This window comes from Oryctolagus cuniculus, chromosome 2 (genome assembly GCF_964237555.1).
Source record: "Oryctolagus cuniculus chromosome 2, mOryCun1.1, whole genome shotgun sequence".
Lineage (NCBI taxonomy): Eukaryota > Metazoa > Chordata > Mammalia > Lagomorpha > Leporidae > Oryctolagus > Oryctolagus cuniculus.
The window spans coordinates 177292538-177319099 of record NC_091433.1 but is presented as its reverse complement, the minus strand read 5'-3'; the positions used below and the strand labels follow the sequence as shown (position 1 = coordinate 177319099).

At 53.1% G+C, this 26562-nt stretch overlaps 1 protein-coding gene across 21 annotated transcripts in view; it reads right to left on the bottom strand.

The window, feature by feature from the left end:
* Window positions 1–26562, bottom strand: part of DTNB (dystrobrevin beta) — a 252848-nt gene that overhangs the window by 20219 nt on the left and 206067 nt on the right. For 15 of the 21 annotated variants that reach the window (XR_007918316.2, XR_007918317.2, XM_051843156.2 and 12 more), the window contains 4 exons: window positions 24838–24923; window positions 24109–24222; window positions 20330–20426; window positions 13986–14006 (listed from right to left, as the gene is read on the bottom strand). Coding sequence is in view for 19 of the 21 variants with exons in the window: in XM_051843156.2 (XP_051699116.1) it covers window positions 13986–14006; window positions 20330–20426; window positions 24109–24222; window positions 24838–24923 (318 nt within the window). In the remaining 2 variants the exon portion in view is untranslated. Of the gene's footprint in view, window positions 1–1991; window positions 11334–13985; window positions 14007–20329; window positions 20427–24108; window positions 24223–24837; window positions 24924–26562 lie in introns of those variants that run through there. The other 6 variants (XM_051843155.2, XM_051843150.2, XM_051843167.2 and 3 more) reach the window with 2 other exon arrangements.

The following is a 26562-nucleotide window of genomic DNA, read 5'->3' as shown; positions in this document are numbered from 1 at the left end:
CTGGGGTGACTGTGCCAGGGAGACGCAGCTGTCTCATCAGCTGTGGAGGCGAGCAGAGTCAGAGAGGTGGCGGCACGCTGCGTGGTCGCACTGGCTTCCTGCTGCCTGATGCACGCATACCTGGCCCCCAGGACAGCAGTGCCAGCTGCTGGGAGTCAGGCTGGGACGGCCCCCACAGACGGTGCAGAGCGGGAGTGTGGGAGACCGGGGCAAAGGTAGCTTCCACCTCTCCCAGCAGGCACAGATGCAGCGCAGGCAGTTAAGGATATACTTGGCCTACGAAGGCCTAGGAGAGGGGCTGCAGAGTTCTACAAGGCTGTTCTTGCCATCGTTAACACGCACTCCCGTACCGTGTGGGTCTGCTGGAAAGGAGGAGGCCACTGAAGCATAAGCCATGAGGTCCCCCTGCAGGGGTTTCCCGTGTCACTTCAGGAGACTGCAGGGTCACTCACAACGGTGGCCTTGCGGGCAAGCTGCCAGAGGCAGGGCCGGGCCAGGCTAGGACTGCTGGGTGTCCCGTGCTCATGGTGTTGGCAACTGGCTCTCGATCGTAATGACTGTGATCCCATTCAGGATGACACTTTGTCCAAGACAGAAGGGCGTGAGAGGCAAGGTGTCCACTCACCTTTCTTAGCAGGAGGAAGAAGGCACATTACTTTGCTGGGACCTACAATAATCTCTTAAAGCTCATCATAAACCCACAGCTCAAAATAAAGTGGAGGGGCAAGTGTTGTGGTGTAGCGGGTAGAGCCACCGCCTGTGACACCAGCATCCTATGTGGATGCTGGTTCTTGTCCCAGCTGCTCTACTTCCAATCCAGCTCCCTGCCAATGGCCTGGAAAAGCAGAGGAAGATGGACCAAGTGTTTAGGCCCCTGTACCCACATGGGGGACCAAGATGAAGCTTCTAGCTCCCGCCTAGCCCAGTGCTGGATATTGTGTCCATCTGGGGACTGAATCAGCGGATGGAAGATCTCTGTCTCTCCCTCTCTGTCTGCAACTCTTTCAAAATAAATCAATCTTAAAAAAGGGGAGGTGGCACTGTGGTACAGCTGGTAAAGCTACCGTCAGAGGCGCCAGCTGCCCTGCTTCCGATCCAGCTCTCTGTTAATACACCTGGGAAAGCCTCGGAAGATGCCTTAATTACTTGGGCTCCGGAACCCACATGGCAGATCCAGATGAAGCTCCTGGCCCCTGGCTTCAGTCTGATCCAGCTCCTGTTGTTGCGGTCATTTGGGGAGTGAACTCTGTCTGTAACTCAGACTTTAAAATAAATAAATAAATCTTTAAAAAAAGAAAGTTGAGGGGCCGGCGCTGTGGTGCAGCAGGTTAAAGCCCTGGCCTGAAGCACCAGCATCCCATACGGGCGCCAGTTCAAGACCCGGCTGCTCCACTTCCGATCCAGCTCTCTGCTATGGCCTGGGAAAGCAGCAGAAGATAGCCCAAGTCCTTGGACCCCTGCTCCTGAAGAAGCTCCTGGCTCCTGGCTTCGGCTCAGTGCAGTTGCGGCCAGTTGGGAAATGAACCAGTGGATGGAAGACATTTCTCTCTCTCTCTGCCTCTCCTCTCTCTGTGTAACTCTGACTTTCAAAGAGATAAATACATCTTTAAAACAAAAAAAAGTTGAAGCTGAACCGCGAGATAGGGACGTGTGTGAATCCTGTGAGCGGAGGCACCTTCTTTCCGCCTGCGCCCCCTGGCCTATATGCAAAGGAAGTCCTCGCTGCGGGATTTCTAAGCCTGGCAAAAGAGCAGGGACCTCACTGGGAGCAGAGCGACTGCAAAACTCACGCAGAACGCAGAACGCTCAGGCTGCAGAGAAACACATGGGAGGGGCTGGTCCTTCTGAGACGACTCAGCCGGTCAGCAGGTGGTGGTTTTCTGTTCAGCGAGTCGGGTTTCACTGTTGCTTGGGTCAGCGGAGCCTGCGTGGGGGGTGGGGGTGGGTGGCGCCCTCACTCTGACATCCACTCTCTGTACGACTAAACAAGCGGGAACAGTGCAGGCTGTGCGGCCGGAAGGACCTGGTGAGGATCCTAGCTCTGCCGCCTGCAACCTGTGTGCTCCTGGACAACCTGCTTAACCTCTCTGTGCCTGCGGATGACAGCAGCTGCCTCACAGGCTGGTGAGGATGAGCAGGGAGCCTCCTCCACAGGGTACTCGGTGGCGTACCTGTCACTGTCCCCCTCCAAGAGGTGCAGGGTGCAACGCAGCAGAGGCGTAAGGGGCTGAGCTACCCCTGGGGACGGGGTAAGGTTTCACAGAAGCGGTGGCAGAAGAGGCCCCGGGCACCAGGAGGGCGGCTAGGCTGCGCAGAGAGGCAGTGGTTTGGCAGGTGTTGTGGGGCATGAGAAAGGGTAGTGGGTCAGAGAGGGGTGGGCAGCACCTGAGCCGAGTGGCCAGCACATCTGCTGCCCAGGCCACCGACGAGCAATCCAGAGCCAGTGGCATGTCTGGCTCATCAGCTGTGTGTTTTTTTTCCCCCCAGTCCCTGAGCCACAAATGGTTTTTACATTTCTAAATGGCTTACGCTGGTTACATAAGCGCCTGCATTATAGCTTTGCTTTGGCCTGAAGAGCCTAAAACATTTACCGTCTAACTCTGCTGACCCCTACAGTCGGCCATGGCAAGACAGAGCTGGGAGGGCCTCTGAGGAGCGAGCCATTGGTTGGCCGGCACTGGGCTGGGGACAGGAGGCAGGAGACCCATGAGAACAGGGCACAGAGAGGCGTCTGGAATGGAGAAGAGTGGCAGGGGACAGAAAGGCAGGAGAGACACGAGCGACCTTCCGGAGAGGAAACCGACAAGACCTTGACAATCGAGGGGAGAGTGGGAGACAGGCAGGTGGCTGGCTTGAGTGTCGAGTGCTTGGGGGTGGTGGTGTACAGATGGACAGAGGTGCGGTTTGTGGGGGTTTCTGGAATTCTGCACCCCCACACCCATACCCAAACCTCACAGCACGGGGTTCTGGGAACACCTTGGGGCTCACACTGGCATCACAGAGAACAGCACCCGGGGCTCAGGCCTGGGCTGCTAGGAAGAAGGGGGCAGTTTAGTCTGCTTGGGCCTGAAGGTGGGAGCTGCTGTTAGCAGTCCCTGGGTGGAGGTGAAGGATGCTACTACCGTCCTGTCATGCACGGGACAGCTCCCCACAAAGACTCATCTGGTCCCAAATGCCAATGCTGCTGAGCTGACTCAGTCATGAGGTCCTGGGCCATGATGCTTTGCAAAGAACGGTGAGAAGTCAGCTCAGGTAAGACCCCGCAGGGGGTGCAGGGATGCCCTCCTGAATAGGGCATCTATTCAACAGTAGCTCTGGACGCCCTCTTGAATTCCTGAGGTCTGAGCTGGTTAAGCGTGAAAGCAGTCAGCACACGGTGAGCCCGGCATTCCTTTAAGTTAAAAATAATAAATAATAAGGGCCAGCATTGTGACACAGTGGATTAAGCCACTGCCTGTGATGACAGCAACCCATATGGAGGCCACTTTGAGTTCTGGATGCTCCAATTCTGAACTGGCTCTCTGCTGTGGCCTGGGAAAGCTGTGGAAGATGGCCCAAGTGCTTGGACCCCTACACCCATGTGGGAGACCCTGATGGAGTTCCAGGCTCCTGGCTTCAGCCTGGACCAGTTCTGGCTGTTGTGGCCATTGGGGGAGTGAATCAGGATGGAAGATGCCTCCCTCTCTCCTCTCTGAAACTCTGCCTTTCAAGTAAAATAATAAGTAAATCTTTAAATACTACACTTGATCTTAACCAAGAGGCCGAGAAGCAATAAATAATAAGTAAATATTTTAAAAATTTATTCTATTTATTTGAAGGGCAGAGTTACAGAGGGAGAGGGAGACAGAGAGATCTTCTATCCTCTGGTTTACTCCCTAAATGGCCAGACTGAGCCAGGAGCCAGGAACTTCATCCAGATCTCCCATGTGGGTGCAGGGGCCCAAGGACTTAAGCCATCTTCTGCGGCTTTCCCAGGTGCGTCAGCAGGGAGCTGGATCAGAGATAGAGCAGCAACATTTTTGCTATGCCCAAAAATTAAAAATAAATAAACAAATACATGGGGCCGGCGCTGTGGCGTAGCGGGTAAAGCTGCCGCCTGCAGCGCCGGCATCCCATGTGGGCACCAGTTCGAGTCCTGGCTGCTCCACTTCCTGTCCAGCTCTCTGCTACATGGCCTGGGAAAGCAGTAGAAGATGGCCCAAGTCTTTGGGCCCCTGCACCTGCATGGGAGACCCGAAAGAAGCTCCTGGCTTTGGTTCAATGCATTCTGGCCATTACAGCCATATCTGTGGAGTGAACCAATGGATGGAAGACCTCTCTCTGCATCTCCTTCTATGTGTAACTCTTTCAAGTAAATCAATAAATCGTAAAAAAAAAAAAAAAAATAAATGATTGGCCGGCACCACGGCTCAATAGGCTAATCCTCCACCTGCGGCGCTGGCACACCAGGTTCTAGTCCCAGTTGGGGTGCCGGATTCTGTCCCGGTTGCCCCTCTTCCAGGCCAGCTCTCTGCTATGGCCCGGGAAGGCAGTGGAGGATGGCCCAAGTCCTTGGGCCCTGCACCCGCATGGGAGACCAGGAGAAGCACCTGGCTCCTGGCTTTGGATCAGCGTGATGTGCCGGCTACGGTGGCCAGTGGTGGGTGAACCAACGGCAAAAGGAAGACCTTTCTCTCTGTCTCTCTCTCTCACTGTCCACTCTGCCCGTCAAAAAAAAAAAAAAAAAAAAAAAAAAAAAAAAAAAAAAGAAAAAAGACAAGACAAGACATGATAACAAAAACTTCTGAAGGCTGAACTTTGTAGAGCAGAGGGGAGCTGCGTGGATTCTGACTAGAGGGACCACTCTAACTGCACTTAATCATCTCTCTGCATTGCCTCCAATTTTACAAAACACATCGGCAGGAGCCAGAGAGGAGCGGGGAAGTGCCTACCGTGCCCTCTGAGCCGGCTCCCTTGGCTTCTCAGTGAAGGCCCGGGGCTGGAAGCGCAGTACCCCCGCATCACTGCTCATCTGGGAAAGGGCAAGCAGCCTGAGGCCCGGCTACGGACCCGCCACCTGAGAAGTGCCTCGTGATTCGAGGGGATGCCTACAGATGCTCTCGCAGCCAAGGGTCTGGAAGCAATCCTGGGCTGGGACAAAGTCTAGGGAGGAAAAGAGGGCGCAGCTTCCGCTCCTCCCGTGGGAGGTGTGGGCAGAGAAGGGTTTCAGGGGACAGCTAATGTGTCCTTAGGACTCTTTCTCTTGGAAGAGCGGGAGGCAGGAAGTTGGTGCTGCTGACTGAAGGAGAGCCCAGATGAGGAAGCCAGGGCCACGCGAGGAAGGAGACCCAACTGGCTGGACGTTTCAAGAAGTTCACGGAAAACAGAAGTGAAAGACACATTTTGGTGCCGGAATTTCTGAAATCTATGCAAAAAGAAATTCTGAAATCTTCAAAAAGTTCATGGAAAATGCGCATTATGAAAAAACTATCTTGGGCTTCAAAAATGCTTACATCTAAACAAACTTAGCTTTCAATCCCCGTTTTCATGAACTTTTCCGGAAGCACCTTTGCATGTATATTCCCCCAGTACATCACTGGCGTCAGCGGGGAAGTGATCAAAGAACTGTGGAGCCGCAAGTTCACGATGAAGGACACTGAGGTTTAAAGGTTACCTGCTTGCTCAGATGGCAGTGAAGCGCGATTTTTCTCAGTGAGGCTCTGTCGGTCGGAAGGAAAGTGCGTTCACGTGGCGCCCACGTGGTGGCCGTCGGATGGAAAGCTTCCTTCGTGGGGGTGAGGTTATTTGGTGGGCGTGGCGGCTGGACAGGTCAAAGCCCACTTCTCAGAGCTGCCCGTGCGCCACTGCTGTGCCCAAACATCTCGTTCCCTTGCTGTCAGGCCCGTGGGCTGCCCTGCCTGGGCTTCCGAGGGAGCCCACGTCCTTGTCCTGCTGCCCCCTCTCAGTCTCTTCCCCTTCCTCTCTGTCCACCGCGGGTTTTCCCCAAGGCTCAGGCTTACAGTTGCAACCCGAGGCATCCACATCTTCGTGTGTCGCAGAACCTCAATGAAATCTGAGTTGGCTGAGCGCATTTCAAAAAAGTCACGGAAAATATAATTGGTTGCCAAATTTTCTGAAATAATGCAATTTTTTTTTTATGATAGGCATTTTCCTGAACTTTCTGAAGTGTCGGTGTGCATCAGGAACTATCTTGCAGAGTGGACTGCCTGGCGGGGCTGGTCTATGGAACTCAGTGTCCAAAATGAGACCAGGCCCCTTCCCAACCCTAGCACCTTCTCTCTCAGCTGTCTAGTCACCGGCAGCCATCACCTCCGAGGGTTCACAGCCTCCAGACCTAAGTCACCTCTCCGTCATCCCTGTGGGCAACGCTCTGCTGAGGCCCATGCTGCAGTGCGTGGGGGGCGGACAGCATGTCCTGGGAGCTCAACACTCTCCCGGGAGGAGGCGGACTTCTCCAGCTGGGTGCAGGGAACTTCCCTGGAGATGGCGGAGGAAGTTTTCAAGTGCTGAGAGCACTGTGGTCAGGAGCGGGACAGACAGACAACAGGAGAGGACAGACCACCGCACAGCACGGGGGAGATGAGCGAGTGCTCGCCACTGACGAGGCCGCAGACCTCTCCCCACTCTCCCTTCCTCTCCTCATATTGCAAACTCTTTGCAGGCGCTCAGGGGGTTTGGAGTGGTGAAATACTCACACACAGACCTATTTTAATACTGTAATAACTGTAAAAACAACAAACCGCCGACCCCACGGTGAGTACAGGTGCCGAGGCTGAAGGCTCCTAGGAGCTGTCTGGGGTGGTCTACGGACACCTCCTGGGTGCGACCCAGGGCACAGGTTTGTGGGATGGATACACAGTAGAGCGCATTGATCCTTACTGACCAAGACAACACCCCCACGGTGAGTGGATTCAGGAGGGCAGCAGCAGTGCCTAAGCCCGGGAAGCCACTGACCCGGCCTGCGCTTCTGCACCCAGGGCTGCATGCCCACCGCCAGACACCGGCACACTGCTCAGGAGGGGGAGCCACGTGGGACCCGGCATTTACCATCGAGAAGGCCACGCTCCCAGGGAAAGCACTGCTGGGCAAGTGAGAGGAGGCAGTCCTCTGCCCTTCAGCAAAGAGACCCACAGCACGGCGGGCACAGAGAGCCCGGGAGACGTGAGAAGGGCGTGGGTCTGAATCAGCGAAGAGACCCACAGCACGGCGGGCAGAGGGCCCGGGAGACGTGAGAAGCACGTGGGTCTGAATCAGCGAAGAGACCCACAGCACGGCAGGCACAGAGGGCCCGGGAGACGTGAGAAGGGCGTGGGTCTGAATCAGCGAAGAGACCCACAGCACGGCGGGCAGAGGGCCCGGGAGACGTGAGAAGCACGTGGGTCGGAATCGCTCCCTGAGGAGGCTCAGTCCGCAGGTTACAGGAACCAGAAGCACGGCCCGGGAGGCCTGCTGGCATCAAGGGGCCCACCAGCAACTCTTACAGACAAGCAGGAGCTTTTCATTTGTACTTGTGTACTTTGTTTTAAACCTACTTTCTCCTAACCTTACGAAGTCAGTGTTCTTGAGCTCGTGGGAGCCCTCAAGGGTTGACCATAGCTAAAAGAATACTGAGGCATATTTGGCAGAGCCAAGATCAGAAATGGGGCTTTGGGGAGCCAGCCCCAAGCACGCTTTGCTTTGATGTGGCTGAACTACTTACCTGGGTCTAAGAAACCAGAAAGGATACAAGGGCAAAATCCCACCTGATATCCCAGCCGCCTGAAGCCCATATTACCCAGGTCCCTCAAACTACATGATCTTCAGAGCAGCAATGATATTGCCCATTTAACAACCACCAATAATAATGTGGATGAAGAACACCCCGTGGGAGCCTCCTATCCTTATGTAACTATTACCAGCTGAGGTTACAGCTTCTACAACTGATGCTGACCTGTATACAAGGCAATGCTCAGGGACGGTGTTGTGGTACAGCAGGTAAAGCTGCCACCTGCAATGCTGGCATCCCATATGGGTACCAGTTTGAGTCCTGGCTGCTTTACTTCCGCTCCAGCTTCCTGCTCGTGGCCTGGGAAAAGCTGTGGAAGACAGCCCAGGTTCTTGGACCCCTGAACCTACACGGGAAACCTCTAAGCAGCTCCTGGCTCCTGGCTTTGGCCTGGCCTGGTCCTGGCCCAGCCCTGGCTGTTTGGCCATCTGGCAGTGAACCAGTGTGTAGATGTGTGTGTGTGTGTGTGTGTGTCTCCCTCTCAGAAGACTTTCAAATAAACAAATAAATCTTAAAAAAAAAAAAAAAAAGGTAATGATCTTCCATCAGGGAGATCAGGGAGAAATACTCAAGGAAACACATCATTCATGAATAAACAGAGCCCTCGCCTTGGCTAGCTCATCGTATCTGGTGTTAGAAGTTTCATGGAGCGGCTGGTGCTGTGGTGTAGTGGGTAAAATCACCACTGCAGTGCCGGTGTCCCACATGGGCTCCAGTACGAGTCCCGGCTGCTCCCCTTCTGAGCCAGCTCCCTGCTGTGGCCTGGGAAAACAATGGAGGATGGCCCAAGTGCTTGGGCCCCTGCTTCCACGTGGGAGACTCGGAAGAAGCTCCTGGCTCTTGGCTTCTGATCAGCACAGCTCCAGCCATTGCAGCCATCTAGGGAGTAGACCAGCAGATAGAAGACCTCTTTCTTTCTCTCTGCCTCTGCCTCTCTGTAACTCTGCCTTTCAAACAAATACATAAATCTTTAGGAAAAAAAGAAAACAATTTCATGGTGCTCTAAGTCATTGTGAAAAATGGAACTCTGAGATGTTCCTAGAACAAATTTGTACAACTGAAGCCCTTCCAGCCCAGGACTGGGATACCACTTGACGGAGCCTGGAGTGGCCCATGGCTCACATGTCATAAATACTGTCACCTGCAGGCACCTAATCAGCTTGCTGCTCCCTATCCACTGGTGCAAACCTACAACCACGCATCTCGCCACAGGCCTTGAGCTTTTACTGGGAAATGCTCAAAATATTTTCACATGATTAAAAATAACTAAAAAGGAGAGAGATTTTATTCTATATAAGCCATATTTGCTATTTAGACAGAAATAATAACAGAACTAGTAATAATATTAATGTATTAGCTTGGTATTCCTCTTCCACTGGTAATACTTAGATCTTTTTTCTTAAAGATTTTATTTATTTATTTGAAAGACAGAGTTACTGACAGAGAGAGGGAGAAACAGAGAGAGGTCTTCCATCTGCTGGTTCACTCCCCAAATGGCCGCAACAGCCTGAGCTGGGTCAATCAGGGTCTCCCATGCTGGTGCAGGGGCCCAAGGACTTGGGCCATCTTCCACTGCTTTCTCAGCCTTAGCAGAGAGCTGGATCGGAAGTGGAGCAGCAGGGACTCTGCCAGCGCCACAGGCAGAGGTTTAGCCTGCTATGGATCTATTGTATGGCTGTACCTTGAGTGAAATTGCTACTATAGGGGATTTTTCCATTATAATTAATACAATCATTAATTCAGATAGTCAAAAGTCAAAATTTTGTAAGTTTGGCTAATTCTGGTTTTTCTGCAGCAAATTTTTACTGAGGGTCTACTGTGTGGCAGGCTGGGCCAGAGGCTGGGGATGCTATGGTGAAGCAGCAGACAAGGTCCTGTGATTCCAGTGTGACGATGGCCACGGGCCTGATTACCCCTGACTCCACTGATACCATCCAGCTACCGAGCCTGCTAAACTGCAGCGCAAACTGCGAGTTGCATGAAGTCTTATCTGACACAGCCAGGCAGTCCTGCCTTCATGACCACCCTCAGACGTGAGGGAAGAGAAGGGAAGGAGGAAAGACTGGCCTTTCTAGTCCAGGCACTAACAACCCCGGGACGGTGGCCGAAGCCGAGGAGCAGCACCGACACTTGGAAGGCACAGTTACGACTCACTTCTCTTACGTTCCCCTAAAGCCAATGGAACCCTGTGATACTGGGCTCTGGAGACACACGTGTGGTCTCCTACCCCAGGCTCCTGACCCAGCGGTTTCTAACACCCTTGGATCTTCAGGGAGATGAGGGAGGCTCCTGCAACAAGATGGCTGGTGGCTGGGGCCCCTCGGCTGGCTTCAGGATGGGATCTGGTCGCCAGTGTGGCTAGATCGAGACGCAGAGCTGGACTCGGAGCCCCAGCCTACAGACCTCTGTGGAAGGGAGAGGGGGCTGGGGGTCTGTCAATCACCAGTGGCCGGTGACTGAATCAATCACACCTGCATAATGGGACCCCCGTGAAAACCTCACGTGAGCGCTTCCGGGTGGCGAACACACCCTCACGTCACGAGACAGCACACCCCACCCCCACGGGGACGGAGGTTCCCGAGCTCAGGACCCCTGCGGGCCCTGCTCCGTTACCTCTTCTTCTAGTTGTCTGTGGCAGTAAGGAAGGGGTTCTCTGAGCTACGTGAACGATTATCACACATTACTGAACCCCTGATCTACAACTGGAGAGGAGTGTGGGTAACCCAACTGGAATCTGAAGTGGGGGCCTGAGCTGTTCACCTGTGGGGCTTGCACTAACTCCAGCTCGTGTCAGAACTGTGTGAATTGTAGGCCACCCAGCTGGCGTCTGCAGAGAATTGGAGAAAATCCCAGGTGTGCTGTGAGAATCCCACACGTCTGCTGTGGTAGGACCCTCGTAGCTCGTGGCAGATCCCTGGAGGGAAAGGGGCGGTGGGCTCAGTGAAAAGATCCCTGTAACGGAATTACATAGCCAGTCTGGGGAAGCACACCTTAAATCTTTTACAATTATTTTATTACCCAATTAAAGTAATCATTTTTTAAAATACTTTGATTTATTGACCTGAGAGTCAGAGACACTAGCTCACTGGCTCCCATCCACTCTCCAAATGCCTCTGATGGCCTGAGGCCGCGGGGGTCTCCCAGTGCAGGGGCAGCAACCTATTTCCTGAGCCATCACCGCTGCCCGTGAGGGTGTGCATTAGCAAGAAGCCAGAGCCAGGGCCGGGGCTGGGGCCGGAGTCAGACACAGGCGCTGCGATATGGGACGCTGGCCTCCTATCTGCCAGGATGAGTGCTGGCTCCAGGGCAGTACATTTTGATAGGGAGGAAATCAAACTGTGCCAGCCCGATCCTGGAGGAAGAGGGGCCGCACGCTAGCTGTGGCCATGCGCTCCGCCTCCCGGCCTCTCCCGCAGGAACAGCGTGGATGGGCACAGAAGTTCTGGCTGCACAGCCTCCCGGCTGTCTCAGCTGCACGTGGGAAAGCCGCTACTGAGTTCTGTGAGGCCGCTCAGTCGGCAGCTGGGCCTCCAGCTCGAGAGGACTCTCACGTGGGCCCAGTTTTAACCTGTGAAGCAGACGGAAGGCCATTCGTACCTAAATCTTCGGAGTGGCGTCTCTTACCTCACACCGCGGTGGGGAAAGCTGGGGGAAGACCAATTTGCACCAATGCAGGCTATGGACAGTCTTTGGAGACTGCCGGGACATGAGCTCTGGGCCCAGCCAGAAGGAATCCTGAGACACGGGCACACAGCAGCTTGTGAACGCAGGCGGCCCCTCCCTGTCTAGCTGCTTACTCCACCAACCTTAAGGATGGCGCTCTTGCACAGAACGGAAGGGCAAGGTTGCTGGAGCAAATGTGCAGTTATTTAGCCAGCTGTGTGCAAGTCAGCTGGACGTGAAACCACAGCGGTGGCAATTCTCAATTCTTGGATTATGCAGCAATCCATAAAATTAAAAAACAAAGTGCCAGAAATTCTGCTACTACTGCGAAAATAAATATCCACAGTGTCCACAGTCTTAGTTCCAAAAGGGACTTCTCAGGGAAGGTGGGAGGGATGGTAATTGGTGGATCACTTTGAGGTGGCCCACGCAGGGGTGGGATGAGGAGGCACCCAGCCAGTGGGCGGCCCTGAGGAGTTTAGGAAACGAGGGGCCCCGGGGTCAGCAGCATGGGAGGCGAGCAGGGTGGGTCTGCTGACTCCCAAGGGGATGGGACTGGGAGACGAGCGCAGGGCAGACAGCCTGGGTCCTTGCCCTCCACGCCAGGCGCCCTCCATCTGCCTCTCTGCCTGTGACTCCTCAGAAAACGGAAGGGCTGTACTTTGCCGCCCCACCCTTACAACGTGAAGTTAAGAGTGCTCCTGCGACCTGCTCCGGCCAGGGCACTGAGCTGTGAGTGGAGTTAAGAGTGGTCCCGCTACCTGCTCCGGCCAGGGCACTGAGCTGTGAGTGGAGTTAAGAGTGGTCCTGCGACCTGCTCTGGCCAGGGTGCTGAGCTGTGAGTGGAGTTAAGAGTGGTCCCGCTACCTGCTCTGACCAGGGCACTGAGCTGCGAGTGGAGTTAAGAGTGGTCCTGCGACCTGCTCTGACCAGGGCACTGAGCTGCGAGTGGAGTTAAGAGTGGTCCCGCTACCTGCTCTGGCCAGGGCACTGAGCTGTGAGTGGAGTTAAGAGTGGTCCTGCGACCTGCTCTGACCAGGGCACTGAGCTGCGAGTGGAGTTAAGAGTGGTCCCACGACCTGCTCTGGCCAGGGCGCCAAGCTTCGAGTGCCGTGTGTCACGGGCAGAAGCACGCACTGGCTGGACTTGGTTCTTCACCTGCTGTCCTCCTGCCCTGCCTGTGTCAACACCAACCGCTGCAGAACTGCAGTAGGACCAAGGCCACGAACTTTGTGTAAGTGGGGAAAGAGCAAAACCAAACCAGCGTTTGTTACACTGAGGCCTTCTGTAGAACGGGGCTGTATCTCTGCCAGCGTCCCCCCCCCAGGGCCTCGCTACCTTCTCAGCCTCTCTGGCAATCTGCCTCCACGCCCCTCTCCTGCTTCTTCCTTCACCACCCACCCCTTCCTACTCTCCCCTTTACTCTATGACTCCACTGCTCTCCTAACCTGGGAACACAGTGTTTTATGTTCTTGTTTGTTTCGTTTTGAGAAGCAAAGAAACAGACATTCACTGGTTTATTCCCCAAATGGCCTCGAGGACCAGAACTCTGGGCCGAAACCAGGGACTGGAACTCGATCCAGGCTTCCCACCTGGGGGGCAAGGGTCCAACTACTTGAGTCCTCACTGCTACATGAGCAGGAAGCTAGAGTCTGGAGCCGGGGCCAGGACTTGAACCCAGTGCTCCGATCTGAGACACAGGCATCCTACCCGTCTGGGCCTGACACTCATTCTCTATCTGCAATACGAATAAATTTGTATTTCCAGGAAAAAAAGGGCTGATTTTTTGAATTAAACATTTTGTGTTTCTGTCTTGATACACAAAAGAGCCTCAAGGTAAACTAAATTATCCGCTTTAGCTTGTGTAAGAATAAAAGTATGCTTTGAAAACCTTACTGTGTTATGTAAACAAGTGCTGTTACCATTGTGGATAGGCTGTCAGTTGATTTTTCTTGTGTGGCTTCCAGAAAGAATACAAACGATCATAAATCTTTCCTCGAAGACCATGCAACAGCCATGCAGCTCAGAGTCCCAGCGCTCGCAGGGTCCCCAGCCCCTCCGCTGTCCTCGGTGACGGTGTTAGGAGGCCAGTGGAGCCAGTGCGTCCAGAAGCTATTCAAGACCACAGGCATCCAAGGCTGTCAAAGGAAGCACTGGTGCTCATGCACACTCACCCACGACACAGCCTTTGGACCTGAAGTCTCCCCCACTACCCTGAAAGTGGCTTCAAGCAGTTAAAGTCACTCCAGACACAGACTGGCAAAGAATGAAGAAGCAATGGTAGCCTGACCAATCATGCATATTTAAATAAACACAACAGATGTGCACTGGGGGAAAAAACCAACAAGCTCTGGTTTCAAGAACATGCTTCACTGGGTAGACATGACGCGCAGTTTCCGGGCACTTGACAACACCAGCTCCTGAGGGTTTACGCACGGCCAATCCCTCATAGATGGTGTTGTGCGGGGAGGAGACGAGAGGCAACAACATTTATATGAAGAACAGGAAAACATGCAAAGGGGCAAGAGTCTGGCAGAGTATTCTGAAGTTCACTTACTGCCTGCTTTTGCTCTTCCTCCTAGAGGTAGTTGAAGATGAATAAAGACAGAGGGAAAAAAGAAGAGAAATTAGTGCCCGCCACCACAAACCCTGGGAAGCAGCGATGGGAGCCATCAGGCAAGTGGGGCCTCGTGCGCCCTGTGAGTGTCGGAGGACGCGGCAAGCGGAGGCCTCTGCGCCGTCCGATGACTTCTACGCTGGCTTCTGGAGCTGAAAGAACCTTAGAAACCATCTAGTGCAACTTCCTTATTTACCGCTCAGAGAGGCCAAAGAGCTTGACCTGCAGAGCGTCGTGTAACTATTTAGAACCACCCGAAAGAGGAAGTTCACGAGGGCCTGACCACTTTCAGAACCACTCCATGGCTCCACCTGCAATGTGTCCCTGGGCAGCAGCTCTCCGAGTGTGACGACACCCCTGCACAGGAGCAGCAGCAGTGCCTGGGAGGTTGTCGGAGGGCAGACTGTGCCCCACCCCGGGCCCCGCTGAATGGGGCACAGCCTTAGCCGATTCCCTCGCACACTGGTTTGAGAAGCAACCAGCGACTCCTTCCGCCCCCAGGGCCACTTGGCATGTGGTGGCCTCCCCGCGGTGAACTGAACGTGCTGGAACTGCACGCCTCCACTTGCCGTCGGGCTGCTCTGCTGTTCTTCCCGGGGACGACACACACGCCACTTCCCCTGTAGCCTGGAAACTGCCTCGGGATCTTGGAAAGCTTCCCCAAAAAGAAGTCTCTCGATCTCAGTTTTTCGTGGCTTGCTTTGTGATTTCTTGCACGTGGGCACTGGAAATCAAGATACCGACTCTTTTCGAGTGCTGTATGCAGACCAAGCACCTGCTAAGTACCAGTGGATTGACCGGACGTGGCAGAAAAGGAACCCGGCACACGAGATAAACACTAGGTGCTCGGCTCCTCTACGACTGGGTCTCTTCCTCCTTCTGTGCTTCCCCGGGGGAAGCAGTGGTCAAACAGCCTTGGCTCTTCGCCTCTGTATGTTTATCTACAGTGGTTGCAAGGGTTCTGCTTAAGCTGGGTCCATCCACGCTGGCAGTCTTCATTGAATATGGGTCTAGGAGGCCATGAACGGAAAAACGCTCCTGCCCCAACGCCATGGCAAGGAAGGTTTCAGTAGAACAAAGAATTACAAAAAGGAGGGCCTGAGTAACGACTTAGGGAAAAGCGGTTTTTTATTCTTGCAAGGGAGAGACGTGGACTAGAAATTAAACGGGCACCGAGAAATCTCTCGTGGAGATTTCAGCTCCGCACAGGAAGGTGCTGTTTGTAGCCAAGGCCGGCTGCCAGCAGCCTGACCGACCCCAAGGTCCCGGGGCCTGGGCAGGGCGCCTGAGGCGGAGAAGCGACAGTTTCCGCCTTCGCTCCCTGGACAGGTCCTTCCCAGAGGGGCAGACGCCTTTCTCATCCACTGCGCAAGGCCAAGTAGAAGCGTGTTTTTAGTGCTGGCACCGAGCGTCAAAGTGCCCGTCCTCTCGGGCTGAAATCGGGGTCCGAGGGCACAGCGCAGCGGGCTGAGTTCTTGGAACTGTTTCTGAGACACTGCCCCACTGTCACTGTCTCCCCAGCAGTGGTAATGGAGACAGGCACTGCTCGGTTCAACAGAACCGGGAGCTCGAGTGAGCAAGGCTTCGTGCTTGCACGCGTGGTGGCTGCTGTGAGGTTTATCCAAGACCTGAAATCATTCAGTGTGCAGCAGACATGTGTGTCAGCTCGGGTGCGGGTTGGTGGACAGGGCAGCATCCTCAGGGCTTGGAGGCCTCCTGTGGGTACACAGGCTGGGGGAGGGCGGACTGTGGCAAAGGGTCACTTGGGCTGGTGCTGTATAAACTCCCCAGAGTCATTCCCATAGAGCCTCTAAGGCTCTGTCAACACAGCAAAGACGGCAGATTGAAGGTCACCCAGCCTCTTGCTATCCGTCAATCACCTGCGATCAGCAAACACCAACTGATGACAAGGTGACAGCCAGTGATTTAAAGGGGGTCATAACACTTTAATTGCAAGGTCAAATCTAGAACGACCCGTGTCACCTAAAAACATGTGAGCTTCCCCATGTCCAGGGAAGTCTGGCTGAATGGCAAACATCCCACTCAAACACCTGCAAAGGGAGGTGAAACCCAAACTTCGCAAAAATGGAAAAAGAAAAAAGATATTAGGGGCATGAATGAGAGTCTGAAAAACCAACTCACCCACTCATTTCCAGTGAAATAAGATGTTTGAGACAGGGGTTACCTATCTATCCATCTATTTATCTACTCATTAATCTGGGGAAAATGTAAGGAAAAGATATGCTCAGAAACCTGGTCCCTGCGTGTTGGCCTCTCTTATGTCATCAAGAAAATTAACCCAGAGGGCCGGCGCTGTGGCGCAGCAGGAAAAAGCCACTGCCTGCAGTGCCGGCATCCCATACAGGTGCTGGTCAGAGCTAGCTGCTCCACTTCCAACCCAGATCTCTGCTAATGTGCCTGGGAAAGCAGCAGTAGATGGCCCAAGTGCTTGGTTGGGCCCCTGTGCCCACATGGGAGACTCCTGGCTTTGGATCAGCCCAGCTCAGGCCTTTGCAGCCATTTAGGGAGTGAACCAGTGGATGAAAGATTCTCTCTCTCTCTCTCCCTCTCTCTCTCGTAACTCTGCCTTTCAAACAAACAAATAAATAAATAAATAAAGTTTTTTTTTTTTTTTTAAGAAAGAACCAAACAAACTAGAAGAGGAGTTAGTCTATACACTTCTCTTCACCAGATACCTAACAGGACACTTTAATCCATGTGTTAAATAAATATCTGCTGACTTGTTATCCTGCCTTATTCCCAAGCAAGGGATTAAGACCTCTGCTGGGGTTGGTGCTATGGCGTAGCGGGTAAAGCTGCCATCTGCCGTGCTGGCATCCCACATGGGTGTTGGATTGAGACCCGGCTGCTCCATTTCCAATCTAGCTCTCTGCTATGGCCTGGGAAAGCAGTGGAGAATGGTCCAAGTCTTTGGGCCCCTGCACCTGTGAGGGGACCCAGAGGGGACCCAGAAGAAGATCTTGGCTCCTGGCTTCAGATCGGCGCTGCTCCAGCTGTGTGGCCATTTTGGGAGTGCACCAGCAGATGGAAGACTTCTCTCTTTCTATCTCTGCCTCTGCCTCTCTGTAACTCTGCCTTTCAAATAAATAAATAACTCTTAAAAAAAAAAAAAAAAAAAAAGACCTCTGCTGAGAGGCCAGCACTGTGGTACAGCTGGTTCAAGTCCTAGCCGCTCCACTTCCAATCCAGCTCCCTACTAACACACCTGAGAAAGCAACAGAAGATGGCTAGACCAAAGCCTGGAACTCCATCTGGGTCTTCCACTGCCTCCCCAGGCATATTAGCAGGGAGCTGGATTGGCAGTGGAGAAGCCAGGATTCAAACTTGCACTCATGTGGGATGCTGGGGTCACAGGTGGCAGCTTAACCTATTGTGCCACCAACGCTGGCTCCAAGTATTTTTTTTTTAAACTAGAAAAACATGTTTGGGGTTTTAATAGAAGTCAATAATTCCTACCTGTGATCTTTTAGAAAAACATATAATACACACATTAAGATTATGAAGGAATTCTTTTAGGACACTGAATACTAAAAGCATGTTTTCAGCTGTGAGTTGCATTCAATAGATAAAAAGATAACATTCCTAGGAGTGTGTTTGCAAATCTCCTTCTCAGTCTGATTGGCCTCAGACTGTCAGATGGGTCAAGGATAAGGCATTTAACAACCTGGTAGGGAATCCTACCCAGCGGGCAGCGGGGTCTCACTTATTTTACTGAAATTATAACTGTAAGAGAATCGTTTGAAATATAAAGGAACTTAAACTCTGCGATGAGAGTTCCAGCATCAGCTCAGGCTGCTAAGCTTGTTTTAGACATTTATTTATTTGAAAGAGAGAGAGAGAGAGAGAATGCTTCCATCCACTGGTTCACTCCCCAAATGGTCACAACAGACAAGACTGGGTGGGCCAGGCCAAAGCCAGGAGCCAGGGACTCCATCTTGGTGTCCCGTGTGGGTGGCAGGAACTAAATACTTGAGCCATTATCCACTGCTTCCTCCCAGGAGCGTTAGCTGGGAAGCCAAGACATGATCCAACACTCTGATTTGGGATGCAGACGTCTGGGCACCATGGTGTTGGCCCCCTCTGCCTAGCTCTTGAATGCCAGCATTGGTGGGAACGCGTCACAGCAGGATGTAGGGGCTCGCTGCCAGGGCTCCAAGAGGACAATCAGAGTCAAGAGAAAGCGCACTGTGTTACTTAAGGCGAATGCATTCCGCTTCCCCTTCAGTTTGCAGGAAGTGTTTGTCTTTCCCAAAAATCACAATGGGGCACCTTCCCGCCCACACGTGGGTCCTGTGTGAGAGCGGCTTTCACACAGGAGGAGGCAAGCAGCTCCCTCTAGGACAGCCCGTCCTGCAGGGGCACCAGCTCCACAACAGCCCCACATGGCTCCAGATGTCACACAGGCCACACGCACGGGCTCCTCAAAGAGTTCATGGGAAATGTGGGCTATGGAAAAACTGTATGGATTTCAATATTGCTTTTACTGTATCATTATTTACTTTATTGCTATTTATTATTCTGATTTTATTTTTTGCATCCCACAAACTTTCTGAAGCATCCTCATTTGTTTGAGTCCATCTCTGCCATTTGAATGGGTGACTGGGCTGCTCAGCTGGATACCTGACAATCACAAGAGGAATCTAGGCCACGTTTCATGCATAAGGTTTTCTTTAAACGAGACCCATTCAGACGCACAATATTTCTGAGGAGTCCTGTTACCGGGGTTAATGCAGAAACACGTCCATGCAAAACAACCAGACACCCGGGGTGCAGCTCAAGACTCAGAAGGTCTAGGAGGTCTAGGAGGTCTAGAAAGTTGGTTTAAGATACAAACGCTGCTCCATTCATCCAAGCTGCTAATACCCATTGGCTTCACTGTTCAGTAGCTGGCATTTTCTTGGGTTCTCATTCCTAGATGGACCGCAGTCCCTCCGGCCCGCCTGGAGGCTCTCACCAGTCTCCCACCCCCCTTCAGTTTACCTCCTTCCCAACCTGCCCTGCCTGCTCTCCCTCCCTGTGGTTTTGAAAATCCTCAGTGACTTCCTGAATCCCAGCACGGCGTTCGGCCCCCAGCCTGGCTGTGCAGGAGCTCCGCACGTGTGCGAGGCTGCACTCTGCCTGCCAGCTCCGTGTCGCGCTATGAAACACAGAGGGCTCACAGCCCCGGCAGGCAGGACCTCGGCATCCATCAGCATGAGCACGTGCCCTGGCACTGTCCCTACACAGCCGGCTGAATATTCCCGCTCAGTGCCAGCAAAGCTGTCCCGGTGAGGACTCTGGAAGCCAGGCACACCTTTCTCTGCTCAGGGGTACATGGGCTCTCATGTGCTTTTCAACAAAAATTAGTGAGACCTGAATTATTCTGGATTTATCAGCCCCCAGTACACACCATGTAGAGCCAATGTGCTATTTCATTCCTGGGATAGTGAAGTATTGATCAGAACTGGTCTGACCAGGTTGGCGTGTGGGACGGTTCCTGGCTTCTGGGACACCAGGGAACTGCAGAGCTGACCTCTGGGTGTAGCTGTGAGGGTGCTTCCAGAGGAGACACGTGACCCAGAAGACTGAGGAGGGAAGGTCGCACCATGCAGGCTCCCTGCAGCACCCCGGGGACCGGGCAGGACTCGAGGCAGCCGCAGGGCCGCGTCCTCCTCCCCTGCCCCTGTACGTCTGAGCTGCCCGGGGCCCCAGGCGTTCAGATGCAGACTGCATCACCCCGCCTGCCTTCCTGGGCCTCCAGCTTGCGGACGGCAGATCATAGGGCTCCTCTGACCGGAAACCCAGGGAGCCAGTGCCTGCGACAGATCCCCTCCCGCCCATTTATCCAAAGACCTATCTTACGGCTGCTCTTTCTCTGGAGAACCCAGTGCAGTTTGCCTCTGGACCCAATATCTGTTAAGTATTTAGGTGGAATATTTGAAAACGTGACTTAAAAGAACGTCTTAAGTAGCTGGGAAATATTTGTACATGGCTAATAAAACATTCTCATTGGGTCAAAAAGGTGTCCACTCAAGGTTACCCTGCTTGCAGTCATCAAGTTGTACAATAATCAGGCTTTGCGCTAACTTTGCTGTTTTACATCCAGTTAGGCTACCTGACACTGGCTCCAGGAAGTGACGTTGACGTCAAGCCCTGAGCCCCATGCCGTCCGATGCCGTGGGAGGGCGGGGGCTGAGGCTGTGCTGGGTGGGAGGGTGGGGGCTGAGGCTGTGCTGGGACACCGGGGGCCCGCGGGCGCAGGAGCGCGAGGGCCCCGGCCTTACCTTCAGCAGCCTCATCAGCCCCTCCAGCTGCACCATCAGCTCGCGCCGGCTCTCCTGCAGCGCTGACATCCTCTGCTCCAGTTCGTCTTTCCTCTGCCTGTCCACGAGGAAAAGCCCATCAGAGACGGAACTCGGGGGACAAAGGGGCCCTCAAAGAAGGGCCCACTGCTGGGTGAAAGGGATTTATTTTTTTTTATTTATAAAATTTTTTTAGGGGCTGGCATTCTGGCGTAGCGGGTAAAGCTGCTACCTGCAATGCCGGCATCCCGTGTGGGCTCTGGTTCATGTCCCAGCTGCTCCACTTCTGACCCAGCTCCCTGCTATGGCCTGGGAAAGCAGCAGAAGACGGCCTAGTGCTTGGGCTCCTGCCACCCAGGTGGGAGTCCTGGAGAAGCTCCTGGTTCCTGGCCTCAGCCTGGACCAGTGTTGGCCATTGCAGCCATTTGAGGGAGTGAATATGCTGACGGAAGAGTTCTGTCACTCTTTCAGAATAAATAAAATAATTTAAAAAAAATTTTACATTTATTTATTTGACAGTGAGGCAGAGATAGAGCTATTTAGAGAGAGAGTTTAATCTTCCACTGCTGGGTCATTCCCCGAATGGCTGCAATGGCTGGGGCTGGTCCAGGCTGATGCCAGAAGCCTGAAATTCTGTCTGGGTCTCCCACATGGGTGGCAGGGGCTCAACTACTTGGGCCATCTTCCATTGCCTTCCCAGGCGCATCGGCAGAGAGCTGGACTGGAAGTGGAGCAGAACAGCTGGAGTTCACACCGGTGCTGATATAGGATGCCACCAAGTGAGCAGCGGCTGCACCTCAACACCGGTTCCTCTGCTGCTACTGTACCAGTGGTGATAACGTGTTATCTGTTTTGCCTACTCTCCTGTACTGCTGTGAGGTTAACAGGTAAAAGTGCTTTGGAAAATGCATGTTGCCATACAGAGAAAAAGGGTTAAATAAATTAAATTAGTGGTACTGGAGGCAGGAATTTGGCCTTGCAGTTTGCAGTTAAGATGACTGTGTACCACATCAGAGTACTAGGTTCAGCACCTGCTTTGTCCTGGTTTCTACCTTCCTGCTAATGCACACCCTGGGAGGCAGCTCGTGGCTGAAGCAACTGGGTCCCACGCCAGAGACCTGAATTGAGTTCTCTGCTCCTGGCTACGGCCTGGCCCAGCCCCAGCAGTGTGCAGGTATTTGGGGAGTAAACTAGCAGATGGCAGCTTTGTCTCTCTGCCTCTCAAAAAAAAAAAAAAAAAAAAAAAAAAAAAGCACTTTCCCATGTAGTCCATGTTATATTTCTATCTAGGAGCACAGTTCTGGTCCCACCCGCATTCCTGTCTTAGTGCCTTACCCCCTTCCCTCTGCCTCTGGACTCCAGCCAATGGTTCACTGTTCCCTGACAGATGCATCACTTTCTGACTCACAGCGAACCCAAATCTTATTAATTCCTTAATGTCTGCACCGAGCAGAGCTGTGTCCAAGAAGCTCTCCTGATCACAAAGGCGGGGCCTGCTTCATGAATCGCTGGCCACACAGCGATCACTGCTGCTCTGGGGCACTTCACCTTGCATGCCTGTCATTCCTGCCACCACGTAAAACCCTTGCCATCAAGGGGTGAGCCTCACTCACCTTTGCATGTGAGGAAGGGTTCAGAAAGTATGCAGCCGGCAGCTGCTCCCTGAACATTTACTGAGCCCAGTGAGATCATGGCCTCACTATTTAGGATCTACAGGATCTGCCCTCAATTGCTTCAGTACTCTGGGGCTGGCAATGTGGTGTAGTAGGTTAAGCCTCCCACTGCGGCACCAGCATCCCATGTGGGCATTGGTTCAAGACCTGGGTGCTCCACTTCCTATCCAGCTTTCTTGCTAATGTGCCTGGGAAAGCAGCGGAAGGTAGCCCGACTGCTTGGGAGACCCAGAAGAGGCTCCTGGCTCCGGATTGGCCCAGCTGTGACCAATATAGCCTCTTTGGAAGTGAACCAGAGAATGGAAGACCTCTCTCTCTCTCTCTCTCACTCGCTCTGCCTCTCTGTAACTCTGCCTTTCAAATAAACAAATAAGTCTTAAAAAAAAAAAAAAGTAGAGGAGCTGGGACTGGAACTGGCACTCTGATTACAGGATGTGGGCATCCCAAGTGGTGCCTGACCACTGCATAAACTGCCTGCCCCTTTGTGTGTCTTTTGATAAATGAAAGTTCTTAATATTAATGTAGAGGAATTTACCAACCTCTTCCATAGTTAATAATTCTCAGGAATGATTTTCTATTCTAAACTCCTGAAGAAATTCTCCTAGTTCTTCCTAACATTTTTTTAAGTTGTGCCTTCTTGTTTGATCCATCTGGTGTTGGTTTTTGCACACAGTGTGAGCTGGAGAGTCAATATGCTTGTCCATTTGTACACACTTATTGAACACCCCTCCTGTCCTCAGTGAGGACAGACACTGCTCTGGGGACTGAAAGCCTCCGCTTTCTCAAGCTCGAGACTGCCCTGGACTTGGATTAAGCCCTGCTTCCTGCTGACCTAGGTGACACCCCGGCCTCCGCCTGTGCCTACTGAATCCGCGCTGGTGTTTAGATCTTTCCAGCTTAGCTGAGCACTTTCAGCCAGCCCAGTTCCAACAACACCTGCACTCACAGATGACAGTGTTTTGCTTCTGAGATACAAAGAGTCACTCGTGCCCGAGCTGAGACGAGGGAAAGAAGGCAGGGCATCTACTGCTGGTGGCCCAGGGTTAGCCTCTGCTCGCCACAGCAGCAGGGCTTCCCACTTCCTCCTGAGACCACGCTCATATCCCAAATGTGCGACACTCAGCCACAGAGCAACCAGATCTCAGCCCAGCGAAACACCGAAACAAAAGTGCATTTTAATAACAGAACAGGAATCTCAGTACCTCTAATGGTTTTCATCTACACAGTTTATGACTTACTTATTGATGACTTAAATGTAAACAACAGAATATCTATGGAAAGAAATAATCTCCATTTTACAGGAAAAGTTGTGGTGGAGGGGCTAACTGACCTAAGCCACACTAACCAGACAAACAATGATAAAAAAGGGTACTTGCTGTGTGGAATCCCCGATGACAGCACAGTGCAAACCAACTGTGGACTGTCAAATGCTACAACCTAGGCAGAAAGGACCTATACGGTAATGGAAACCCAGAGATCTGCTGAGACCACTAAATCATTCAAATCACTAAACCTGGTTTCCACAGAGTCCACCAAAGAGTCCACACGTGTCTTTCTGGGGACGACAAGAAGTGGGACCCTAATGTGGGGTGAGCTCACGCTCCTGCAAAGACTTCCTCAGCCCCTCTGCAAGTTGTCCTGATCCTACCTCCTTAGCTTCTTGGTCCCTGGGACACACACGGTCTTGGTGCGGGGGGTTCCCCTTTAACCCCTGTCTCAGAGGATGAGCCTGGGTGGCCGTGCCTGTGGCGTGCCACGGGAACACACCAGGGTGCTTCAAGAAGTTCATGGAAGACCAGAACTCAGAGACAGGCTTATCTTAGTGCAAAAGAATTTTGAAATCCACGCATAGCTCCCCCCCCCCACCCCCCATTGCCCTGGAATGTTCTGAAGATTCTTTGTAGGCACGGATTTATTTATTTATTTTTTGGTTGCACCAATACAAAGTTAACTGAACATTTCCCCCTGCTTTGTGAAGCAACGTGGTACTGCTGGGAAAGGGAACCATCATCCCCCCAGGGCCTCTCCCGACAGCCTCCTTCAAGCCACTCCCTGGGGCTACAGTCGCGCCGCGGACGCCCGGCTCACCTCAGCAGCCGCAGCTCGGCCAGCAGCGTGGGGTTCTGCTGCGCCTTCTCAGGCGTGGGCTGCGACGCCTGCTCGTGCTCCAGGCGCAGGCGCTGGATCTCCTGCAGGATCTCCCTGCGGGGCGGGACGAGGGCCGGCTGCTCAGCGCGGGGCGTCCACACAGAGCCTCACCCCGCCAGGTCCTGCCGGCTTCCCCGCGGCGGGAGCGTGGCTAAGACCGCATCCCCCAGCTCTTCCCGCAACGCACCCACCCGTCGGTGGTAGGAAAAGTCCTAGGGACGTCTCCACAGGCGGCGAAGGACCCCCGCGGACCCTCTCCCGGGAAGGGGGCGGAGAACCCGGCGGCGCCTCCGGACAAGGGGCCCAGGCCCACTTCTTTCTCCCACCCCGGTACTCTGTCTGCTGTGTGTCTGCTCCCCGTGTCCTTAAATGGCTTGGTAAAAAACAAAACTTTCTGAGGAGACACTGGGCGGTCACGTGGAGCGCCATGGGCCTGGACAGGCCGAGCCGAGCACCCGGACCAAAATGCTGGCGGGAAGTCGGGAAGAAGGATCGGGAGCGGGACCACCGGGAGCCAGGAGGCGGCCTGGGGAAAAGAACCCAACTGAGGGGCAGGGGAGCGGGGCTTTGGGGCCGGAACTGGGCCAGCCTCTATCCACTGCGAGGAAAGGGGAGCCCGGTGTCATGGGCAGTCCTGGGCCTGCGGCTCGGCCTGGCCCCAGCGCTTACCTGTTCTTGTTTTCCAGTTCTGCGATGAGCTGTCTTTGTTGTTTGTTGGCATCAAAGTTGAAGCTCAGGTCCGTGGGAGGTCGAGTCTGAAGTGGGGAGAGAGCTGTGGTTGGTCCCCATTCACATATCCCAACGACCCATTCTGAAGGAGAGTACACCCGAGAAATACCCACGTGTTGAAGAGTGCAGGTCAGCGAGTCTTGTCGCTGCAGCGATTTCCACGCTCCCCACCCCACAGAGACCCCCTTGGCATCAGTGATTTCTAATGTCCCCCACCCCAGAGACCCCCCCGGCCGGTCTGCCGTCTCCTGCCCCCACCCTGACCTCCAACTGCCGCTTTATCTGCGTTCTGTCTGGCTCTGCCTTTTCTAGAAACTTCACGTAGCACAATCACACAACAGGTAGTCTTTGGTTTCAGAGGCTGAGCCGGCAGCCCCTTCCTTCCCACTGCTGGGACGTGTCCCGCTGTGTCCGGCTCTGGGCTGTGACGAGCCAGGCTGCTGTGAGCTCTCATTTGCAAGGCCGCGTGCCAATTCCCAGGGGTGCGATCACTGACGTCTGCGGTGACTCTACCTGACCTCTGAGAAACCGCTGAACCCGAACGTGGCAAAGTGGCCGCACAAACCCAGCGTCCCATGTGCGCTGCCACCTCACCAACACTGGTTACTGTCCTCATTTTCACCATCCTTGTGGGGGTGATGGTCATACATGTGAGTTTTTGTAAAAACGGAACTATCACTTACATACCATTAAACTCACTCTTCTAACACGTACGCTTGAGTGGTCTGTAGTGGATTTATGAGGTTGTGAAACTATCACACTAATTCCAGGATATTTCCCCCACCCACAGTGACCATTAGCAGCAGTCACTCCCCAACTCCTCTCCCTCTCCCCCTCACACCATACTTTCTGGATTTGCCTATTCTGGGCATTTTACTTAAATGGAATGAGACACTATGTGACCTTTTTTTTTAAAAACATATTTATTTGAAAAGCAGAGTTACAGAGTGATAAGGAGAGACAGAGGTCTTCCATCTGCTTGCTCACCCACCAGATGGCCACAACAGCCAGGGCTGGGCCAGGCCAAGGCCAAAAGTTTCATCCAGGTCTTCTACTTGGATGCAGAGGCTCAAGCCCTTGGGTCATCTTCCACTGCTTTTCCTTTTGCATTAGCAGGAAGCTGGATTGGAAATGGAGCAGCCAGGACAGGAACTGGTGCCCGCATGGGATGCCAGGGTCACAGGCGGCAGCTTAACCCACTGCACCACAACGCCGGCCCCCATTATGTGACCTTTTATGTCTTGCTTCTTTCACTTAGCAGAATGTTTTCAAGGTTGATCCACATTGTAGCATGTATCAATACTTTATTCCTTTTTATGGCTGAATACTATTCTGCTATTTAGATATATACCATATTTTACTAATCCTTTCAATAGTTAATAGATATTTGGGTTGCTATGTTAAGTAATGCTATGAACACTTAGGTAGACAGTTATGTTTGGGTTTTTTGTTTTTTTTTTTTCCCTTGGGTATATATGTAGGAGTGGATTTGCTGGGTCAGATGGTAATTGCTTTTTGAGAAACTGCCAAACTGTTTTCCGAAGTGGCTGCATTACTTTACCTTCCCATGACAGCACATGATGGCTGCAGATTTCCCACATCCTCGCCAACACTTGTGCTGTCCGTCTCTTGACCATAATCGTCCTTGTGGGTGTGAAGTGACAG